This window comes from Melanerpes formicivorus, unplaced genomic scaffold, assembly GCF_026170545.1.
Source record: "Melanerpes formicivorus ecotype bairdi unplaced genomic scaffold, bMelFor1.0.p_v2 SCAF_13, whole genome shotgun sequence".
Taxonomy (NCBI): domain Eukaryota; kingdom Metazoa; phylum Chordata; class Aves; order Piciformes; family Picidae; genus Melanerpes; species Melanerpes formicivorus.
This window is the reverse complement of record NW_027142365.1, coordinates 16,665,023-16,688,016: the sequence shown is the minus strand read 5'-3', so window position 1 is coordinate 16,688,016 and position 22,994 is coordinate 16,665,023. Positions and strand designations below refer to the sequence as shown.

The following is a 22,994-nucleotide window of genomic DNA, read 5'->3' as shown; positions in this document are numbered from 1 at the left end:
TCAACAAACTATATATATGGTAGAATTAGAGAATGCTAGGACTCTGTGATCTTAAAGGGCTTTGCTGTGTTTCTGTGATTCTAAGGTCAATGCCTAGCCCTGCTAGGTCAGGCACTCTAATGATGCTAACCATGTGTGTATAAGTCATGACATTTGAATTCTTAGAATCATAGAATCAATAAGGTTGGAAAAGACCTCAGAGATCAAGTCCAATCTATCACCCAACACCTCATGACTAGCTAAACCATGGCTCCAAATGCCACATCCAATCCCTTTCTGAACACCTCCAGGGACAGAAACTCTACCACCTCCCTGGGCAGCACATTCCAATGGCCAATCTCTCTTTCTTCCTTCTTCCTACCATCCAGCCTAAACTTCCCCTGGCACAGCTTGAGACTGTGTCCTCTTGTTCTGGTGCTGCTTGCCTGGGAGAAGAGACCAACCCCCACCTGGCTACAACCTCCCTTCAGGTAGTTGTAGAGGGCAATGAGGTCTCCCCTGAGCCTTCTCTTCTCCAGGCTAAACAAGCCCAGCTCTCTCAGCCTCTCCTCACAGGGCTGTGCTCCAGACCTCTCCCCAGCCTCATTGCCCTTCTCTGGACACATTGAGGGGCCCAGAACTGGACACAGGACTCAAGGTGTGGCCTAACCAGGGCTGAGTGCAGGGGCACAATGACTTCCCTGCTCAAAGTTAGAAGAGTTCTGAAGCTTCTACATCTATCTTGTCTGGGGTTTCTTGTTTCTTTGTTTGTAATTCAGGTAGCCAGCTTCCACTTTTCAGGGCAGTGTGGTGATTCTGCAAATGCAACATCTTTCTCTATCCCTTTGTAATTTTTGATTGTCATTTTCTTTCCGCCACTAGGGAAGTTGGTGGGTTTTGAATCAGTGCACGACATGGAGGCAAAAAGCTGTGGATTTATATAATTTGCTGCTCTTCCACATCAGAAAGTGTGTCTGAAGCAAAGCATGTTCTGGAGGCAGGAAGAGAGGCTGGTGCTGGCCTACATTAGGCAAAGATAGTGCTGCTAAAAGCTTCTGCCTCTGACTTTCCTTTGGATAAAAAAACCCACACTGTGCAATCTCTGCTCAGAAATGGAAGGGAACAAAGACCTCTGTAGTTAGATCTTAATGCTGGAGTATTTCAGCACCTTGAAAACTTAGGCATATTCATTGTGTCAGCTGCCTTCTGAGGTCAGGCACTTCTATCTGTTTGGCAGCTGGGGCATTATTTCTGTGTTCTCTGGAGTGCTGTGGGGTAGGAGTCAACTGAGCTATGGATTCCCCATTATTCCATGATAACCTCTTGTGTATGCTAGTATCAAGTGATAGGATGAGAAGAAATGGCCTGAAGGTGTGCCAGGGGAGGTTTAGGTTGGAGTTTAGGAACAATTTTTTCACTGTAAGAGTGGTCAGTCATTGGAACAGGCTGTCCAGGGAGGTGGTGGAGTCATGGTCTCTGGAGGTGTTCAAGAAATATGGATTTGGCCCTTCAGGACATGGTCTAATGGCCATGGTGGTCCTAGGCCAGTGGTTGGACTCAATGATCTTGTAGGCCTTTTCCAGCCAGAACAATTCTATGCTTCTCTGTTTCTGTTCATCTCTATTACCAGAACACAGCATTGCTTTCAGGTGCTCATGCCTCTCAAAGGTTTTAGTTACCTTCAGCTCTCATCACCTGCTGTTGTCACTGCTCACATGAATTCCTTCCTGCCTTGTGATCCATTGTGCTACTTGATTAACCCTCCCGCCGCCCTGCCTTGGAATGAATTTGCGCAGAAGCAGAATGCAGGGCTGGAATAAATATGTATGATCTGCTAAATCAGTGGTTCTCAACCTTTTTGAAGTTGAGTGGCACTTGAGAAAATTGGCTGTGCTCTGTACCTCGCTGAGGTCAGCTCTGAACACACACGGCGCTGTCACCTTGCTCCTTTGTTAAGTACTTGTGCACTCGCTGCCTTTATGGAAATGACAGTAAATCTGCTTATAATGGGTCCAGCTACGTCATCCGGCTCTGTGGAAGCTCCTGGAAGCAGCCTGTCAGGGACTGGATGTTCATTGGGATTTCCTCTGGGAAAATTCCTGGTTTCTTTGGTGTGGTGTGGGAATTGTTGAGTCCCATGCTCAGTGCCGAAGCATTCGATATCACAGCGTCACAGAATCAACCAGGTTGAAAGCGAACTCCAAGATCCATCCAAGATCTAACCTGTCACCCAACCCTGTCTAAACTCCTGTGAGATGCAGGATGGATCTCTCCCATAAATCCTGCAATTTCTGTGTAATCATTTGTCCAGGGAAAACTCTTTGACTTTGGTTTGGTTTCTTGGGTTTTGGTTGGTTTGGGGTTTTTTTGTTGTTTGTTTTCTTGGGTAAGGTTTCTGTGTGTAATGCTGATAATCTGCTAGCTTACAGCCATGCCTTATGTGCATGGCTGTGTGCACACCTTGAGTGCTGTGCCCAGTTCTGGGCCCCTCAGTTTAAGAAAGATGTTGAGATGCTGGAAGGTGTCCAGAGAAAGGCAACAAAGCTGGGGAGGGGTTTGGAGCACAGCCCTGGGAGGAGAGGCTGAGGGAGCTGGGGTTGTTCAGCCTCAGAGGAGACCTTATTGCTCTCTACAGCTACCTGAAGGGAGGTTGTAGCCAGGTGGGGGTTGGCCTCTTCTCCCAGACAACCAGTGACAGAAGAAGAGGACACAGTATCAAGCTGCACCAGGGGAGGTTTAGGCTGGATGGTAAGAAGAAGTTCATCACAGAAAGAGAGATTGGCCATTGGAATGTGCTGCCCAGGGAGGTGGTGGAGTCACCATCCCTGGAATTGTTTAAAAAGAGACTGGATGAGGCACTTGGTGCCATGGTTCAGTTGATTAGATGGTGTTGGATGATGGGTTAGACTGGATAATCTCAAAGGTTCTTTTCCAACCTGGTTAATTCTGTGATTCTGTATGGCGAGTCTCTCCCACACTTGGCCAGCAGGCATGTCATATCCTTGTTGCACGTGCTGTGGATGGGATATTTTCTGCTAAAGCTGTGAAACACGTGCTGTGGAGCTGATCCTCACATGTGGCATCAACATGTTCAGCATTCCTTCATATCCAGCAGCCTGGATAGAGGAGCCACAGCTCTCCTGAAGCTGGAAATCTGTATCAAATATTAACAGTATTAACCAGGGAGCCTAGAAATTCAGTGGCTTTACCTAAGTGAAAAAGCAGACAAGCAAACAGGAAACCCAGCTCCTTCAAGGCAGTCTGAGGAGCACAGTGCAGGACACCTGAAACATGGGCTTCATTCCTGAACAAAGACTGAGGTGCTTGCATTTTCATGCTCCTGGTGCTCCAGGAGGATTAAGTAGCCAACACCAAACTGGCCTTGTACCTTTATGCTGCACCAAAGCTTACCCAGGGTGGACCTTCACTCTGTGAATTGCTGCCCTTTCCCTGGTTTTCCAAACTGAGGACTAATGCCTGCCTTCCTTACAGCATGCTCCAGCACGGCCTCAGAGCTGCCACTGTGTTATAGCTGAGGCAGAGATGAGGCAAAAAAATGCTGTTAGCCTCTGCTGCTCCATCCCAGCTTGACTCAGGACAACCTGAATTGCCCCCTGTGAAGTCTGTTCTGGAGATACTTGCACTAAGATGAGTTCACAGGAAAGGCTGCATCGTGTTAACCATGTAATGGGATTATGTATAATGAGGGGAGACCTACTCACTCTCTACAACTCCCTTAGAGGAGGTTGGGGTGAGATGGGTGTTGTTCTCTTCTCCCTAGTAACAAGGGATGGGATGAGAGGAAATGGCCTCAAGTTGCCCCAGGGGAGGTTTAGGTTGGCATTAGAAGAAACTTTTTCCCTAAAAGGGTCCTCAACCACTGGAACAGGCTCCTAGAGAGGTGGCTGCATCCCCATCCCTGCAGGTGTTTCCAAGAGGAAGAGATGTGGTGCTGAGGGGCATGGTTTGGCACCAGCCTTGGCAGAATTAGAGGATGGTTAGACTGAATGATCTTGAAGGTCTTTTCCAAGCAAAACAAGTCTGTGATTGTACATGTTGGCATTCCACTTTCCACCCTGTTTAAGAGGGGAGCTATCAGCATTCCTGAAGGTTTTGGGGTTTATCAATGCCTTCACAGTCTTTGATAGCATAACTGTCTCTTGTATTTATTGTGTTTATGTTGCAGCCAGGAAAGTTCCCTCAAAAGGTAGGTTAGATTTTGGGAAGGTGCTGTTACAGTAAAAGATTTTAACTTCCATATTTCTCTTATTGATGTGCTGGCAGACATAGGAAAATGTGCACTCTTCTGTTGTTGAGGGAGTGCTCAGGTGTACTTGGATAGAGGTGGGAGAGTTTGTTATGCTCGAGAAGGCTCTGGGGAGACCTAACAGCAACCTTCCAGTACCTGAAGGGAGCCTACATGAAGGATGGAGAGAGACTGTTTGCAAAGGCTTGTGAGGATGGGACAAGGGGCAGTGACTTCAAACTAGAAAAGAGCAGATTTAGATTGGATGTTGGGAACAGGTTCTTTACTATGAGGGTGGTGGAGCACTGGAATAGGTTGCCCAGGGAGATGGTTGAGGCCCCTTCCCTGGAGATATTTCAAGTGAGGCTCAGCAGGGCTCTGGGCAGCCTGATCTAGGTGAGGATGTCCCTGCTGACTGCCGGGAGGGTTGGACTGGATGACCTTTGGAGGGCCCTTCCAACCCAGACCATTCTATGATTCTATGATACAGATAAAATGCACTAAAAGAAAGTATGAAAAGCAGTTGCAAGGCAAATTCAGATTGATTGCCATCTGCACTTTTCCACTGCTAACAATATTGCCAACTTTTGTTTAACAAACAGATGAGCCCAATGTATAATTACTAAGAGCAGATAGTAATTTGGACATATGCTTCAAATCATTTGATCCAATTTCACATACAAACCCAGAAGGAAGAGAAGTCATTTTTTATAATGTGATGGTTTATAATGACATTAGGAGGGAAAAAAAAACCATACCAGTGAAACGAGCATGAGATGAAACAGACAAATAAGTTCCTGTTGCTTAGCAGAAAGCAAAGTTCTGGCAAGGACTGCAACAAAAATCTTCTTCCCTTAGTAGTGCTTCATCAACTGGTTGGTTTTTTTTCTTGGCTGTTCTCTAACCTAAATCTATGAATGAGCCTTTGAAAAAAATCCCAACAATCTCCCCCAGCTGTATTTGCAGACAGGTTGTTTAGCACAGCTGCCTCAGCACCTGACTGCTCCAGTGGTTGTCCCAGCACTGCTGAGGGACAGCATCTAGGAGCAGAGGGGATATTCAAACTGGATCTGCTGCTGCTCCCCAGCTCAAGAGAGACAGAGACCTGCTGGAGAGAATCCAGAGGAGAGCCACGAGGATGATTAGGGGACTTGAGCACCTCCCCTCTGAAGAGAGACTGAGAGCCCTGGGGCTGTTTAGTCTGGAGAATAGAAGGCTGAGAGGGGATCTGATCAATGTCTATTAGTATCTGAGGGGTGGGGGTCAAGTGGAGGGGGCCAGGCTCTTTTTGGTGGTGCACAGTAATAAGACAAGGAACAATGGAGACAAACTTGAACACAGAAGGTTTCACCTCAACATGAGGAGAAAGTTCTTTACAGTGAGGGTGCTGGAACACTGGAACAGGCTGCCCAGAGTGGTTGTGGAGACTTTCAAAACCTGCCTGGATGCATTTCTGTGCAGACTACTCTATTGGACTCACTGATCTTTGGAGGTCCCTTCCAACCTCTGTTGGAAGACTGCTGTGGAGACTGGTTGATGTAGAACCACGTCATAGCCAGCCCTGAACTCATGGTGTTGGGTTGATGGTTGGACTTGATCATCTCAGAGGTCTTTTCCAGCAGAAACAGTTCTGTGATTCTATGTCTGTTGAACTCCTACTGTCTAAATCAACTTGTCTAAGGCCAGCTCAATTTCTGCTTGGCACTGAACTGCACCATGTGCACCTACTCTGTAAGAATGGTGGAAACTTGGTGTGTTTATGTCACCTGGGTACCTGATCACCAATATTTACAGAGACTGCACAAAACCCAACAGTGTGATATTCCATGTACTATACAATCCTCATTAAAAGCAGAATCCTGGAATCATAGATTTTTTTTGTTGGAAAAACCCTCTAAAACCATTGAGTCCAACCATCTACCCAACAGCACCATGGCCACTAAACCATGTCCCAAATGCCATGGCCACACATCTCTTGAGCACTTCCAGGGGTGGTGACTCCACCACCTCCCCAGGCAGCCTGTTCCAATGCCTGACCACTCTTTCAAGAGATAAACTAAGTGCCAATCTAAACCTCCCCTGGAACAAATTCAGGCCACTTCCTCTCATTCTATCGCCTGATCATAGTATCATAGTATCAGTCAGGGTTGGAAGGGACCACAAGGATCATCTAGTTCCAACCCCCCTGCCATGGGCAGGGACACCCCACACTAGATCAGCCTGGCCACAGCCTCATCCAGCCTGGGCTTAAACACCTCCAGGCACAGGGCCTCAACCACCTCCCTGGACAACCAATTCCAGGGCTTCACCACTCTCATGGGGAAGAACTTCCTCCTCACCTCCAGCCTGAATCTTCCCACCTCCAGTTTCATTCCATTCCCCCTAGTCCTGTCACTACCTGACATCCTAAAAAGTCCTTCCCCAGCCTTCTTGTAGCCCCCTTCAGATACTGGAAGGCCACAATTAGGTCACCTTGGAGCCTTCTCTTCTCCAGACTGAACAGCCCCAACTCCTTCAGTCTGTCCTCATAGGAGAGGTGCTCCAGCCCTCTGATCATCCTCATGGCCCTTCTCTGGACACCTTCCAGCACCTCCAGATCCCCCTTGTAATAGGGGCTCCAGAACTGGAGGCAGTACTCCAGGTGGGGTCTCAGCAGAGCTGAGCAGAGGGGGAGAATCACCTCCCTTGCCCTGCTGGCCACACTTCTCCTGATGCAGCCCAGGATCTGATTGGCTTTGCGGGCTGCAAGTGCACATTGAGAGCTCATGTTGAGCTGCTCCTCCACCAGCACCCCCAAGTCTCTCTCCTCAGGGCTGCTTTCCAGCCAGTCCCTGCCCAGCCTGGATTTGTGCCTGGGATTGCCTCCACCCAGATGCAGGACCCTGCCCTTGGTCTTGTTGAACCTCATGAGGTTGGCTTGTGCCCACCTCTCCAGCCTGTCCAGGTCCCTCTGGATGGCCTCCCTTCCCTCCAGCATGTCTGCTCCACCACACAGCTTGGTGTCATCAGCAAACCTGCTGAGGGTGCACTCAATGCCACTGTCCATGGCACCCACAAAGATGTTGAACAAGCCTGGTCCCAGGACTGATCTCTGAGGGACTCTGCTTGTCCTTGGCCTCCACTGGGACATGGAGCCATTGACAGCCACTCTTTGGGTGCAGCCATCAAGCCAGTTCCTTATCCATCTAGTGGTCACCCATCAAACCCATGTGTCACCAGCTTGGAGACCAGGATGTGGTGCGGGACAGTGTCGAAGGCTTTGCTCAGGTCCAGGTAAATGACATCATAGGGGAAAGAGACCAACCCCCACCTCACTATAACCTCCTTTCAGGAAGCTGTAGAGAGCAATGAGGTGTCCCCTCAGCTTCCTCTGCTCCAGACTAAACAATCCCAGTTTCCTCAGGCAAGTTGTGCTGGAATGGTTATGGTGAGAGATGACAGGAGTCTGCAGAGTGCCTGGAACTACAGGTACAGAAAGTCTGCGTCTTTGAAAAGATGCAAAAGTTAACCCACTTGTTCAAATCTCAGGAAGAATCCATGCCCTTGGTCAGCTAAAGAATCCAAAAGCTTGTCCATGGTTTGTCTGCTTAGGGTCATGTGCTTCTTGACCTTCACACATGAGTCAGAGATAAATGACATAAAGACAGAGAAAATCCTGAAGTGTCATAGTAACTTTGTTAGTAAATGCAGCACTCAGGAAAAATGGTCCTAAAATAACAAAGATGCTGCTTTTTTCTCCTCCTTTTCTCTAGTGCTGTTGCTGAGGCTGAGGGGATCAGGCCATTAGTGAATGCCTTGAATGCTGAGAGAGATGGAGCTGTGGCTAATGCTGCCACAGTGCTAACAAACCTGGCCACACAAGATTCACTCCGTGTGAGCATCCAGGGCCAGGCCATCATGGGTGCTCTTACAGAGCCGCTGCGCTCCACCAGCAGCCAAGTGCAAAGCAAAGCAGCCTTGGCTGTGGCTGCCTTTGCTTGTGATGCTGATGCAAGAGCTGAGGTAAAACTACTCTTCAAGACTTTCCAGACTAGATTGCTAGCTCCTCAGGCTGGTGTTCTATTTAGCTAGAGTCTGTAGTTTGCCTTTTATAAAAGTCCTAGGCTTTCTGGATAGTTTTTGTTTTCATCATAGGCTGGCACAGATCAATTTAGAATCCTGGAATCACAGAATCAACCAGGTTGGAAAAGACCTCAGAGATCAAGTCCAACCTATTAGCTAATACCTAACACCTCCTGACAACTAAATCGTGGCTTCAAGTGCCACATCCAGTCCCCTTTTGAACACCTCCAGGGACAGAGGCTCCACCACCTCCCTGGGCAGCACATTCCAATGGCCAATTACTCTTTCTGTGAAGAACTTCTTCCTAACATCCAGCCTAAACTTTCCCTGGCAGAGCTTGAGACTGTGTCCTCTTGTTCTGTTGTTGGTTGCCTGGGAGAACTTATTGGATGCCTCTCATCAGGCATCCAGTAAGTTGAATTTGTTGCTGTTTATCAATGGCCAGACTCTTTCTGTAAAGAAGGACGATGCTCTGTGCATTCACAAATCATCAACTTGTGTTGCCTCATGGGTCAGGGCTGTTAATTAGAACATGAATAAGGGGCAGAGATAATTAATCTACCCCTTTCAGTGTCCTTAAAATATCTTTCTCTTTGACAATCCAAATGAGGAATATTTCCTCCAGCATGTGTGGGGAAGAGACCGCAGCACACAAGAGACTGGGATGTTAATAAGATTGTCACAGGTGTAATACAATACAAATTCAAATATGTTGTAAATTAGTTGCTGGGAGGCAACAGAACACAGGAGAAGCTGTGTAACCCCCTGTGCCAGCCTTGGGTTCCATGGTCCCTTCAGTTTCCACACCACAACCTAGTAAGCGAGAAGCATGGCGGAGCCGGAAGGGATGTGCCTTGTACCACTCTGAAGCTCACTTCAGAACTCAGCCTATGCAGAGTGCCCAGAAGCACAGCATAGTTTCATAGTTTCATAGTTTCATTCAGGGTTGGAAGGGACCACAAGGATCATCTAGTTCCAACCCCCCTGCCATGGGCAGGGACACCCTACACTAGATCAGGCTGGCCAGAGCCTCATCCAGCCTGCTCTTGAACACTGGTCTTTCTACCAGCCCAGCATAGCTTGTCTACAAAACCTGGGTGTTTCAGAAGGTGAATTTCACAGGCTGCTCCTGCTGGGAGAGCTGAAATATGTACGTGGCAATGTCTCCATTTCTCTTACAGTTAAGAACTGTAGGTGGACTGCGACCACTTGTTGAATTGCTGCGTTCTAAGAGTGAAGAAGTCAGAAGAAATGCTTGTTGGGCTGTTATGGTCTGTGCAAATGATGAACCAACTGCTGTTGAACTGTGCAGGCTGGGGTGAGTAGAAAGGGTATCAAGGGGCAGAGGGAAGATTTTGATGTGAGAACTCTATTAAGTAGATCTTTACCTATGGCGACAGACTGAGAGATTTGGGGCTGTTCAGTCTGAAGAGGAGAAGGTTCTGGGGAGACCTTATTGTGGCCTTCCAGTATCTGCAGGGGGCTACAAGAAAGATGGGGAGGGACTTTTGAGGGTGTCAGGGAGTGATAGGACTAGGGGGAATGGAGCAAAATTAGAAGCGGAGAGATTCAGATTGGATGTTAATAAGAAGTTGTTCCCCATGAGGGTGGTGAGAGCCTGGCACAGGTTACCCAGGGAGGTGGTGGAAGCCTCATGCCTGGAGGTTTTTAAGGCCAGGCTGGATGTGGCTGTGAGCAACCTGCTGTAGTGTGAGGTGTCCCTGCCCATGGCAGGGGGATTTGAACTGGCTGATCCTTGAGGTCTCTTCCAACCCTGACAATTCTATGACTCTATATTGATAGCAAAATAGCCAAGTTGAGCTCCGCTTTTTTTTTTCGGTAAGCAGAAACTGCTTTTGCACCACAGATGTTACAGATGAAATGGTATTGATCTGAAGGAACAAAAATCTGAAGGAAAAATGTAAGCCTGGAGAGAGAACTGTCTGGAATGATAAAGTTTATTGTTTCTGTGTCTGAATTCAGTTTTATAGTAAAGACGTGCTTATATCAGTCAAGATTAGGGACTTCAATGCCCCATATATATGGAACTGAAATTAAGGTCTCAGGCTGGCTTCAATATACAGTAAATTGTACTCATGGCATACAGGCTAAATTTGATTTACATACTCTGCTTAACTGCAAGTGTGCTGAAGTGTCATGTAAAAGAGACTCTATTTTGTTCCTTCTTAGAGCCTCAAGTATGGTTTAGCTCATCAGAATTATGCCGCGGGGCTCATTACACACCGTGACTCTTTCAGTTAAAGATCTGTAATTGCCCTGCTCCCTCTGCTGGGCGTTTCTCTGATTGCTGCACAGATACTTCAAATCCACTTGTAAGGAGCTTCTCGAAGCAGAGTGAGGCCCTTAGAAATTTAGATCAGGAGGGGACCTGGAGGGTGACGTTGGCTATCAGCCCAATGTAAGACTGAATCAGGTACACTGACGTATTTTGGCTTATTCAGTGTAAATACCAATCACAGTGTTATACAGCTTGCTGAAGCAACCTGCTGCAGTGCTGGACTACCCTTGCAATTAGAAGAGTTCTCTGAGTTCTAACTATCCCTTACATCACACGAAGCCAACCTCATAGATTCACAGACTGGTTGGTGTTGAAAGGTACCTTGAAGATGATCTAGTTCCAACCCCCCTGCCATGGGCAGGGACAAATCCCACTAGCCCAGGTTGCTCAAGGCTTCATCCAACCTGACCTTGAGCACCTCCAGGGAGGAGGCATCCACGACCTCCCAGGGCAACCTGTTCCAGAGTCTCACCACTCTCATTGTAAAAAAATTCTTTCTTATCTCCAGACTAAATCTCCCCTCCTCAAGCTTCAACTTTCTGCCCTGCTTTCAGTGGGACTGAATAACCACCTCTGTGGAGAAATTTGAGTTCAATTTAGTGAATTTTCCCATGTCCCATCTCCCTCTCTCATTTTCCTTTTCAGGACAAAGTAAGACTGTTGAACTTCTTTCTTGTATCATTTTGTCACACATCTCTAACCATCTCTCATTTATTTATGCCATTGGGAAGTGCTGTCCCCCTGCCTGGACTTTGGTTGAGGTCAATACCACCATCAAATAAAACTCAGGAGTTATTTTCTATATCTTGCATTTAACCCTGCTCTTATTTAATCCTTTCTTTGTGACACTGTCAGAGGAGGAATCTAATTTATGTGGCCTTCCACTTTGACAGCACATTATTGATAATGATACATTAAGCATACTCTTCCAACCAGCCAGGCACTTCTTCATGCTGCTTTCATGTAGATCATATTTCCCTGACTTGCTCATGAGTAGGCAAGGAGGAATATTTGCAAAGGCTTATTAAAGTCAAAACATATCTCAAAGTCAGCTCCTATCTCACATCTATTTCTGCCTATACATTAAGTCAGCTGCCCTGTCACAGAAAGGATTAGATTGGTTTGCATGGTTTATTCCTGACAAATACATAATAGCTACTTCCTATCTCTTGTTGCTTGCAAACTGATTAACCATTTGGAGTGGTGTTCTCTGGGCACTGAAATTTGGCTGAATGATCTCTACCATAAATTCACTTGTTCTAACATTGTCTTTGCCCTTCTCCCCTCTCCTGGCACCTAGCCTGTCCTCCCTGAGTTTTGCAGTTAGAAATAGTTCAGAGGTTGCTTTTGCCAATTCATTGATTCTCCCCTTCTACTCAGCCCTGGTGAGACCCCACCTGGAGTACTGCCTCCAGTTCTGGAGCCCCTACTACAAGGGGGATCTGGAGGTGCTGGAACGTGTCCAGAGAAGGGCCAGGAGGATGATCAGAGGGCTGGAGCACCTCTCCTGTGAGGACAGACTGAAGGAGTTGGGGCTGTTCAGTCTGGAGAAGAGAAGGCTCCCAGGTGACCTCATTGTGGCCTTCCAGTATCTGAAGGGGGCCTACAGGAAGGCTGGGGAGGGACTGCTCAGGATCTCAGGTAGTGATAGGACTAGGGGGAATGGAATGAAGCTGGAGGTGGGGAGATTCAGGCTGGAGGTGGGGAGGAAGTTCTTCACCATTAGAGTGGTGAAGCCCTGGAATGGGTTGTCCAGGGAGGTGGTCAAGGCTCCATCCCTGGAGGTGTTTAAGGCCAGGCTGGATGAGGCTGTGGCCAGGCTGATCTAGTGTGGGGTGTCCCTGCCCATGGCAGGGGGGTTGGAACTACATGATCCTTGTGGTCCCTTCCAACCCTGACTGATTCTATTATACTATGATACTATGAGGGCAACGCAGCTGGGGAAGGGTCTAGAGAGTTATGTCTTATGAGGAGTAGCTGACAGAATAGGAATGTTTAGTCAGAAGAAGATGAGGCTGAGGGAAGACCTCACCACCTGCTGCAACTACCCCAAAGGAGGCTGGAGCAAGGTGAGGATCAGTCTCTTCTCACATGCAACAAATGACAGCACAAGAGGGAATGGCCTCAAGTTGTGCCAAGAGAGGTTCAGGTTGGGTATTAGGGAAAATTTCTCCACAGAAACGGTTCTCAGGCATTGGAACAGGCTGCCCAGGGAGGTGGTGGAGTCACCATCCCTGGAGGTGTTCAAGAAATCTGAGGCCATGTCACTGTGGGACATGGTTTAGTAGCCATGGTGGTGTTGGGTTGATGGTTGGACTCGGTGATCTTAGAGGGCTTTTCCAACTGCAGCAGTCCTATGGTTCTGTACGTGTCCTCTGGGACAGCTAACTTTGTCTCTTTAAACTTATTCTAGCTATCTTAAGCCTCCTGCTTCTACCTCCTTGTTAATATTTCTGCCAGGCATCTGCTTGCAACCTTTTTATGAAAACTGAAGCAAAAAAAGGCAGCAGACACTTCAGTCTTTTCCGTGCCATCTGTTCCGAGTTTTCTTCCCACACTGAGTAATAGGCCTACATTTTCCTCTCTGACTTGGAGCATATGAAACATTTATTTTTGTTTCAGTCCCTGTCTCACTTTGCATGTGGGTCTTTTGGGGGATTGTCCCCTACTTTCCCTTTTCTGTGTTTCCATTCTGCAAGACTCCTCTTTTTGGCATTATTTTTGGGTTTTCAGCTGTATTTGTCCCGTTTTGGCTTCTGTTTCCTCCACAAGAGGAGAAGGTGCTACTGTGTCTGTAATGTCACCTGGTTGCATAACAAAATCAGCCAGGTTGGAAAACAACTTCAAGATCACCAAGTCCAACCTATCACCCAACACCATCTAATCAACTAAACCATGGCACCAAGTGCCTCATCCAGGCTCTTTTTAAACAATTCCAGGGATGGTGACTCCACCACCTCCCTGGGCAGCACATTCCAATGGCCAATCTCTCTTTGTATGAAGAACTTCTTTCTAACATCCAGACCAAACCTCCTGTGGTGCAGCTTGAGACTGTGTCCTCTTGTTCTGCTGCTGGCTGCCTGGGAGAAGAGACCAACCCCCACCTGGCTACAACCACCTTTCAGGTAGTTGTAGAGAGCAATGAGGTCTCCCCTGAGCCTCCTCTTCTCCAGGGTAAGCAACCCCAGCTCCCTCAGCCTCTCCTCACAGGGCTGTGCTCTAAATCCCTCCCCAGCTTTGTTGCCTTTCTCTGGATGTGTTCCAGCAACTCAACATCTTTCTTAAACTGAGGAGCCCACAACTGGACACAGGGCTCAAGGTGTGGCCTAACCAGTGCTGAGTACAGGGGCAGAGTGATGGTTCAGACACTTGCTGTACACATTAGCCTTTCCTTAGTCCTTTTCCCCTTTAAAATTCTTCCCTGACTTACTTGCCTTCCACCTGGCATTGCTGCAGTGGTGCTGTATGGTCTGTACTGCTCTTCCACTGTTTCCTCCCGCTGCTCCCATCTAAAAGAGAAGGTTATCATTTGCCATGCCTCAAGAACTCACTCTCTGGAATTCATCTAACATACCTTCAGAAGCCTACATTGTAAATGTCCACGGCTGAGGCTCCCTGGGTAGTTCACAGAGAGAAGCAGGCAGCCTAAATGTGGAGTTCATTATATCTATCTGTAGAGATAGAGGTGAAATTGCTTCCTTAGGATGCGAGGAATGTCTGCCTGCGTGCAGAGACACACAGGTATAAACTGCAATGTGGATGTACACACATACACACACACACACAATGTATCCCTGATTTTTTCCTGTTTTCTTCATTCCCAAACAGTGCCAAAACTACACTAGACTCTGTTTTCCTGATTGAGCTTCCTCTGTCTTCTTAGTGAGCTATTCCTAAGTGTTGCAGGTCAGAAGTCAGCACTATGTGGCTTTCAGCACCAGAAACAGCTGAAGAAATCACTGTCCTCCTGTGTCCCTATGTGACTATTTGTTTCTGCCTCCACACTGCAAAATTCCCCCATCCTGGTGGTGCTGAACACAGCCACTTTTGTGGCTCATCTGTGTTTAGAAAACCTCTCTCAGCTGTGCCTCCCCCAAATACAGTAACAGTCCCAAACCACCTAAAGTACTGTGTCCACTTCTGGGGCCCCCAGCTCAAGAAGCACATTGAGCTGTTGGAGCAGGTCAAGAAGAGGCCATGAAGATGATCAGATCAGAGGGCTGGAGCACCTTCCCCATGGGAGAGTTGGGGCTGTTCAGCCTGGAGAAGAAGAGGCTCTAGGATGACCTTAGAGCAGCCTTCCAGTACCTGAAGGGGCTACAGGAGAGCTGGGGAGGCACATTTTACAAAGGCATGGAGTGACAGGATGAGGGAAAATGGCTTCAAACTGCAAGAAGCTGGCTTTAGATTAGACATTAGGAAGAAATTCTTCCCCATGAGGGTGATAAGACATTGGAACAGGTTGCCCAGACAAGTGGGGCCTCCAAACCTGGAGCTATTCAAAGCCACATGGGGCCTTGAGCAACCTTCTCTAGTGGGAGGTGACCCTGCTCTAGTGGGAGGTGACCCTGCTCTAGTGGGAGGTGACTCTGCCCATGGCAGGGGGCTGGAACTAGATGATCTTTAAGGTCCCTTCCAACCTAAACAATCCTATAATTCACACTGCATGATACACAACTGGAATCTGCAAATCCCACTGCAAGTTAGCAAGAGAGAGAGAAAAGTTCCTTCATCTGTATCATAAGGTCTGCGCTGAACATTCTTCCTTTTACTCTACTTTTTACATCCTTGTTTTTCTCCAGTTCTCTGTGGTGCCTAACATCCTTCTGATAAAAGACTGTGGCTTCCTGTCCACATTTGTTTAGGTAGCAGTTTAACTGCCTTTAGGAATTGCTTTTGCTTCTGAGCACTGCAAGGCATCTTCCTCCCCAAGTCAAGAATACTGTGCAGCACAGCCAGCTCCTCCACTGTGCCCTCCAGAGGGCACAAGGCTAGCACTTGGAAACCAATCTGCTAATGCTGAAAACAACCCCTTACCTGTATAATAATAATGATTCATTTGCATTTCATGATTACTTCACCTTTGTATTTTGTTTTCTGCAGTGCTTTAGACGTCCTAGAAGAAATTAATCTGTCAAGAGGCCGCAAAAGTAACTTCAGCAAAGCTGCTCTAGAAAAGCTACTTGATAACAACCTTCCCCAAAAGTACAGCAGGATGGGATGGTTATCATCAAGTGATGTCATTGCTGATGGATTCTATGACTGTGGCAAGGTAAGCTCCTTTAAGCACTCTACTCAGAAAGAGTCATTTATCTTTTTTGTCTTGGTTTAGGAAAAGTAAGAGTACTACAGAAAAAGCCAGATCCTGGCTACATGAAGTACTTGAGTTTATTGTGCTGAGCTTTATACTAATTTATACTGATTATCCTGCTTACCTCATAGAAGATCATAGACCAAAGAACTGGTCAGGTTGGAAGAGACCTTTGAGATCAAGTCCAAGCGCTCATCTAGAGCTCACAATCTCCCAACTACTGCTAAGCTACCAGCACTAAACCACATGCCTCAGCACCACATCCACATGCCTTTCAAATATCTCCAGGGATGGTGACCCTATCATCTCCCTGGGCATCCTTTTCCAATGCCTGAGAACCCTTTCTGTGAAGAGTTTTTTCCTGATATCCCACCTGAACCTCCCCTGGCACAACTTGAGCCTGTTTCCTCCTGTCCTGTCACTTGTTGCATGAGAGAAGAGACTGCCCCCTACCTTGCTCCAGCCTCCTTTGAGGTAGCTGTAGAGGGTGATGAGTTCTTCCCTCAGCCTCCTCTTCTCCAGACTAAACAAGCCCAGTTCCCTCAGCTTGTCCTCATGAGACTGCTGTTCAAGGCTTTTCACCAGCTGTGCTGCCCTCCTCTGAATGCTCCAGCACCTCCATGTCCTTCCTGGAGTGAGGGGCCCAAAACTGAACATAGTATTTGAGGCATATCTTCACCAGTGCTGTGTACAGGGGGACAATCACATCCCTAGACCTGCAGGCCACGTTATTCCTGATCCAAGCCAGAGTGCCACTGGCCTTCTTGGCCACATGAGCATGCTGCTGGCTCATATTCAGCTGGCCATGAATCAAGACCCCTCAGGCCTTCTCTGCAGAGCAGCTCTCCACCCACTCTTCCCCAGGATGATGGACTCATGTCATTTTCATGCTATTCCTCACTTGTGATCTTCTTCCCCATCCTATATAAGCTGTGCAGACCCAGTTCCTTTCCAGGCCTCAGGCCTTAGTTCTCCTGGACTACTTTCCCTGCAGTACACTTAATACTAACCTGCCACCTGGGCTTTTTGTTTGTTTCTTTTTCATAAAGAAGTAAAGAGTTCATATTTTCACCTTGGGCAGGACCCTTTCTGTCACAAAGCAGTGTTTCCATGCAAAGACTGACTCTACTGTCCCTTGTCAGTGCCATGTTCAGTTTCAACCCAAGAAGGACTGTTCAAAATGCTCAGCTGAATGAGAAACCCCAGTCTGGCTGAAAGTGCACTTGGTGGCTTTGGAAAATTCCATCCTATAAAGTACCTCATTCTAGAACTGTTTGGAATGGCATAGTAACAGTAACTCCTAATAACTGAGGTAAAAAACCCAAACACCTCAATACTGCCTTAGGAAGAAGTTCTATACAGAGAGAGTGATTGCCCATTGGAGTGGGCTGCCCAGGGAGGTGGTGGAGTCACCATCATTGGAGGTGTTCAGGAGGAGACTTGATGGGGTGCTTGGTGCCATGGGTTAGCTGTTTGGGTGGGTTGGATTGGTTGATGGGTTGGACATGATGATCTTGAAGGTCTCTTCCAACCTGGTTTGGTTTATTCTATTCTAAATATTCTAAATATAAACAGTCTCTGTAAGAAACTTAATGGGGGGAAATGCAAATGGAGAAGAACATTTCCCATTTCCCACTAGTGGTGTCCCCCAGGGATCAGTGCTGGGCCCCATCCTGTTTGATATCTTCACTGATGATCTGGATGAAGGGATTGAGTGAGTCATCAGCAAATTTGCAGATGACACCAAGCTGGGGGCAGGAGTTGATCTGTTAGAGGGCAGAAGGGCTCTGCAGAGGGACCTTGAGAGGCTGGACAGATGGGCAGAGTCCAACAGCATGATATTCAAACAAGTCCAAGTGCCAGGTGCTGCACTGTGGCCACAACAACCCCATGCAGAGCTGCAGGCTGGGGTCAGAGTGGCTGGAGAGCAGCCAGGCAGAAGGGGACCTGGGGGCACTGGTTGACAGCCATCTGAACATGAGCCAGCAGTGTGCCCAGGTGACCAAGAAGGCCAATGGCATCCTGGCCTGCATCAGGAACAGTGTGGCCAGCAGGAGCAGGGAAGTCATTGTGCCCCTGTACTCAGCATTGGTTAGGCCACACCTTGAGTACTGTGTCCAGTTCTGGGCCCAGTTCTGGGCCCCTCAATTAAAGAAGGACATTGAGACACTTGAAGGTGTCCAGAGAAGGGCAAGGAGGCTGGGGAGAGGCCTTGAGCACAGCCCTGTGAGGAGAGGCTGAGGGAGCTGGGGTTGCTTAGCCTGGAGAAGAGGAGGCTCAGAGGAGACCTTCTTGCTGTCTACAACCACCTGAAGGGAGGTTGTAGCCAAGAGGGGGTTGGTCTCTTCTCCCAGGCAACCAGAACAAGAGGACACAGTCTCAAGCTGTGCCAGGGGAAGTTTAGACTTGAGGTGAGGAGAAAGTTCTTCCCAGAGAGAGTCATCAGCCATGGGAATGTGCTGCCCAGGGAGGTGGTGGAGTCATCATCCCTAGAGGTGTTCAAGAGGGGATTAGATGTGGCACTTGGTGCCATGGTCTAGTCATGAGGCCTGTGGTGACAGGTTGGACTTGATGATCTTTGAGGTCTTTTCCAACCTTATTGATTCTATGATTCTATGATTTTGAATAGCTTAGAAAAGTCACCTCTTAAAGGTTAGGATTTTTAAATTACACTCTAAGTACCTTTTTCAAGTGGTTTTTTTTCCCCTCTTCTTCTCCAGCTGAACATGACACCTTATCTTTTATGCTGATTTTCTTGTAGACAATGCCTGGAGTGAAATTTTTCTCTTTGGAGGAGCTGAGCATGCAGGAGCTTTCTGACCGCCGGGCCACAATCTTCATTAATGCTAAAGCACAAGATGAGTGAGTCAGGTTTGCTCTCCTAGCATTAATGACATCATTTCCATCCTATCCACTGCTTTCAGTGCAAAGTACAGAGTACAGATACATACAGACACAACCCCATGCAGTGCTACAGGCTGGGGTCGGAGTGGCTGGAAAGCAGCCAGGCAGAAAGGGACCTGGGGGTACTGGTCGATGGTAGGCTGAACATGAGCCAGCAGTGTGCCCAGGTGGCAAAGAAGGCCAATGGCATCCTGGCCTGCATCAGGAACAGTGTGGCCAGCAGGAGCAAGGAAGTAATTCTGCCCTGTACTCAGCACTGGTTAGGCCACACCTTGAGTCCTGTGTCCAGTTCTGGGCCCCTCAGTTTAGGAAAGATGCTGAGATGCTGGAAGGTGTCCAGAGAAGGGCAACAAAGCTGGGGAGGGGTTTGGAACACAGCCCTTTGAGGAGAGGCTGAGGGAGCTGGGGTTGTTTAGCCTGGAGAAGAGGAGGCTCAGGGGAGACCTCATTGCTCTCTACAGCTACCTGAAAGGAGGTTGTAGCCAGGTGGGGGTTGATCTCTTATCCCAGGCAAGCTGTGACAGAACAAGAGGACACAGCCTCAAGCTGTGCCAGGGGAGGTTTGGTCTGGATGTTAGGAAGAAGTTCTACACAGAGAGAGTGATTGCCATTTGGAATGTGCTGCCCAGGGAGGTGGTGGAGTCACCATCCCTGGAAGACCTCAAGGATCAGCCAGTTCTAACCCCTCTGCCATGGGCAGGGACATCTCACACTTGATCACGTTGCTCACAGCCACATCCAGCCTGGCCTTAAAAACCTCCAGATATGAGGCTTGTGCCACCTCACTGAGCAACCTGTTCCAGGGTCTCACCACCCTCATGGGGAAGAACTCCTTCCTAACATCCAGTCTGCTCCCTTCTCCCTAGTCCTGTCATTACCTGACACCCTAAAAACTCCCTCACCAGTTTTCTTGTAGGCCCCCTTAAGAGACTGGAAGGCCACAATAAGGTCTGCTTGGAGCCTTCTCTGCTGAAAGTTCCATCTAAGCACAAGGAGGAACTTCATTGCTTTGAGGGTGGTGGAGCACTGGAGCAGGCTGCCCAGAGAGGTGGTGGATTCTCCATCTCTGGAGTCATTCACAATCTGCCTGGACGCTGTCTTAAGTAACCTGCTCTAGAGGACTCTATCTCCAGAGGTCACTTCCAACCCCACCATTCTATGATCCTTCTGTGATTCCCTCTGGACTGAAAAGATTTCTTCAGTTGCTTTGCTTTTCCTTTTTACTTTAGCCATGAGGACTCATTCATTGAACACCCTTTTGATTCCTGGTGGCAGGACAGCCAGTGTTTGATTAGTGACGACAAACCCTGTCATCTGCCATAATGATTGTGGCATCTAAGCTGAATGGCAACATGCAGCAATGAAACCCATGACTTGATGATTTTGCCTGCAGAGACAAATGCCTGGAATTTTAAGCACAACATCCCAAGAGGCAGGACAAAGCCAAGCACTGAGCTTTCAGGCTTGATAATGAACCTGTGTCCATTTCTTCTCTGTTTAAGTTGAAGCCAGACTAACAAATCTTCTTAGGTTTGAATGCAGGAAGTTGGTATTGGGCTTGTTTAACTGGGAGTCTGTTCCTGTAAACAGTCTCGCAGATCAAAGAATCCTCTGCCAATATTTTGCGAGTCCAAAACCTTCTTCTCTGTCAACACATCCCATATTTGCTTTACAGTATCATTAGCTTCCCTTTTAAGCTTGTAGATGACACCATAAAGATGTCTGCAAGTATCTGTGACAAATGACATTTCCATGCTTTTTCTTGATCCCTAGAGTTGTCTTATCAGGTTTTCTTTCTCTGACTTCAATACACTTCCTTGCCTTTGGTCCTTGGCAGCACTCCTACTCCTCAGTTACTTTTGTGTCCATCATCTGGTATTCCATACTTCATTTTTGATTCCTGAACCAATGTCCAATTTCTTAGTGGTTATGTTGTTTCTTCCATTTGTATACCTCCTGTGAAGGTATTTACTGCCCTTTAACATCAGAACTCACAGACTCACAGAATGGTAGGGGTTGTAAGGGAGAGATCAAGGCAGGTTTACCTAGAGAAGGTCACAAAGGAACCCAACCAGGAAAGTTTTGAATGTCTCCAGAGATTGAGACTCCACCACCTCTCTGGGAAGCCTGTTCCAGTGCTCTGTCACCCTTAAATTGAAGAACTTCCTCTTCTTGTGTTCAAATCTATGCCCAGTACCCCTTGTTCTGTCACTGGAAACCACTGGAAAAAGCCTGGTCACATCCTTCAGACACCCACCCTTAAGTATTTATCAGCATTGATGAGATACCCCCTCAGTCTTCTCCTCTCCAGACTAAAAAGCACCAATTCTCTTAGTTTTTCCTCATAAGAGAGATGTTCCAGTGCTCTCAGCATCTTTGTAGCCCTTTTCTGTACCCACTCCAGCAAGTCCCTGCCCTTCTTGAACCAGGGAGCCTGTGTGACTGGAGACAGTATTCCAGATGTGACCTCACCAGGACAGAGTAGAAGAGGAGGGAAACCTTCCTTGACCTGCTGGCCACACTCTTCTTGATGCACTCCAGGATGCCATTGGCCTTCCTGGCCACAAGGGCACATGACTGGCCCGTGGTCACCCTGTTGTCCACCAGCACTTCCAGGTGTTTTTTCCCAGAGCTGCTCTCAATTTCCACAGCTTAACATGCATGCACTCACTCTGCAGATAACATGCCAAAATGCCTTGTTCCATTTCAGCCTTGCAGCAGGAGAGAAGGCACAGGATTCATCTTCTGAACAGACAACCTCATCACCTATTTCAAGAAAAAGCACTAAAGACAAGGGAAGGTATGGGTTCAGACTTACCCTGGTCAGTGTGCTGTTACTGCTCTAACATTGCAAACAGAGTTGTGATTCCAAACGGAGTGCAAGTGCTCAAATGCAATGTTGAATGTGCTTTTGGAGCTTTTCTTTCACCTCCTAATTGCAGTAATCTTCCTTTGTCTCTCTTAGTAATTATTTGTCCTCCCTCTCCATGCTACATTTGAGCACCTACCCCCTCCCTAGAGGTGTTCAAGGCCAGGCTGGGTGAGGTCTTGGGCAGCCTGCGCTAGAGGAAGGTGTCCCTGAAGCGGGGTTGGAACTAGATGGCAAGGGCAACAAGGCTGGTGAGAGGCCTTGAGCACAGCCCTATGAGGAGAGGCTGAGGGAGCTGGGATTGTTTAGCCTGGAGAAGAGGAGGCTCAGGGGTGACCTCATTGCCCTCTACATCTACCTGAAAGGTGGTTGTAGCCAGGTGGGGGTTGGTCTCTTCTCCCAGCACCAGAACAAGAGGACACAGTCTCAAGCTGTGCCAGGGGAGGTTTAGACTCGAGGTGAGGAGGAAGTTCTTCCTAGAGAAAGTCATTAGCCATGGGAATGTGCTGCCCAGGGAGGCGGTGGAGTCACCATCCCTGGAGACGTTCAAGAGGAGATTGGACGTGGCACTTGGTGCCATGGTCTAGTCATGAGGTCTGTGTTGATAGGTTGGACTCGATGATCCTCGAGCTCTCTTCCAACCTTAGTTGGAACAGGACTAGGGGGAGTGGAATGAAGCTGGAGGTGAGGAGATTCAGGCTGGACATGAGGAGGAAGTTCTTCCCCATGAGAGTGGTGAAGCCCTGGGATGGGTTGTGCAGGGAGGTGGTTGAGGCCCTGTCCCTGGAGGTGTTTAAGCCCAGGCTGGCTGAGGCTCTGGCCAGCCTGATCTAGTGTGGGGTGTCCCTGCCCATGGCAGGGAGGTTGGAGCTGGATGATCCTTGAGGTCTCTTCCAACCTTAACAATTCTATGATTCAATTCTATGATTCTATGATCTGAAAGGTCTTTTCCCACAGAAACAATTATCTGATTCTGTGCACATAGCTGTGCTTGAGTGATGGAATCTGCAGTAAGACATTAAAGAGACAATTGGAACTTGCTTTGTGATCTCCATAGTTCAATGGCATCTTCAGCAGAGGAAATGCAGGAGTTCTGTGGGCAGTGGTGTTCACCCAGCTAAGGCATCACTAGAGAGAAAGGCTTAAGGTATTAGACTTTGCATTGTGTGCATCTGTTGTTTACAACTGACATGGAAAGCATTGGCAGGTAACAGCTATTGACTGTGAGGGGTTGAGGTTCTGACTTAAATCAGGGCCCAGATCTTGAGATTAGTCTATCCAAAAGTTCCTGGTTTACGAGGGGGACATTTAGGTTTGAGTACTT

At 47.9% G+C, this 22,994-nt stretch overlaps 1 protein-coding gene across 1 annotated transcript in view; it reads left to right on the top strand.

Annotated features, from left to right (window-relative positions):
* ARMC3 (armadillo repeat containing 3) overlaps positions 1-22,994 on the top strand; it is an 83,669-nt gene that overhangs the window by 47,631 nt on the left and 13,044 nt on the right. Inside the window, exons 12-16 of the mRNA XM_068146441.1 lie at positions 7,978-8,227; positions 9,469-9,605; positions 15,690-15,858; positions 18,659-18,759; positions 21,512-21,601. Coding sequence (XP_068002542.1) covers positions 7,978-8,227; positions 9,469-9,605; positions 15,690-15,858; positions 18,659-18,759; positions 21,512-21,601 — 747 coding nt within the window. The remainder of the gene's footprint in view (positions 1-7,977; positions 8,228-9,468; positions 9,606-15,689; positions 15,859-18,658; positions 18,760-21,511; positions 21,602-22,994) is intronic.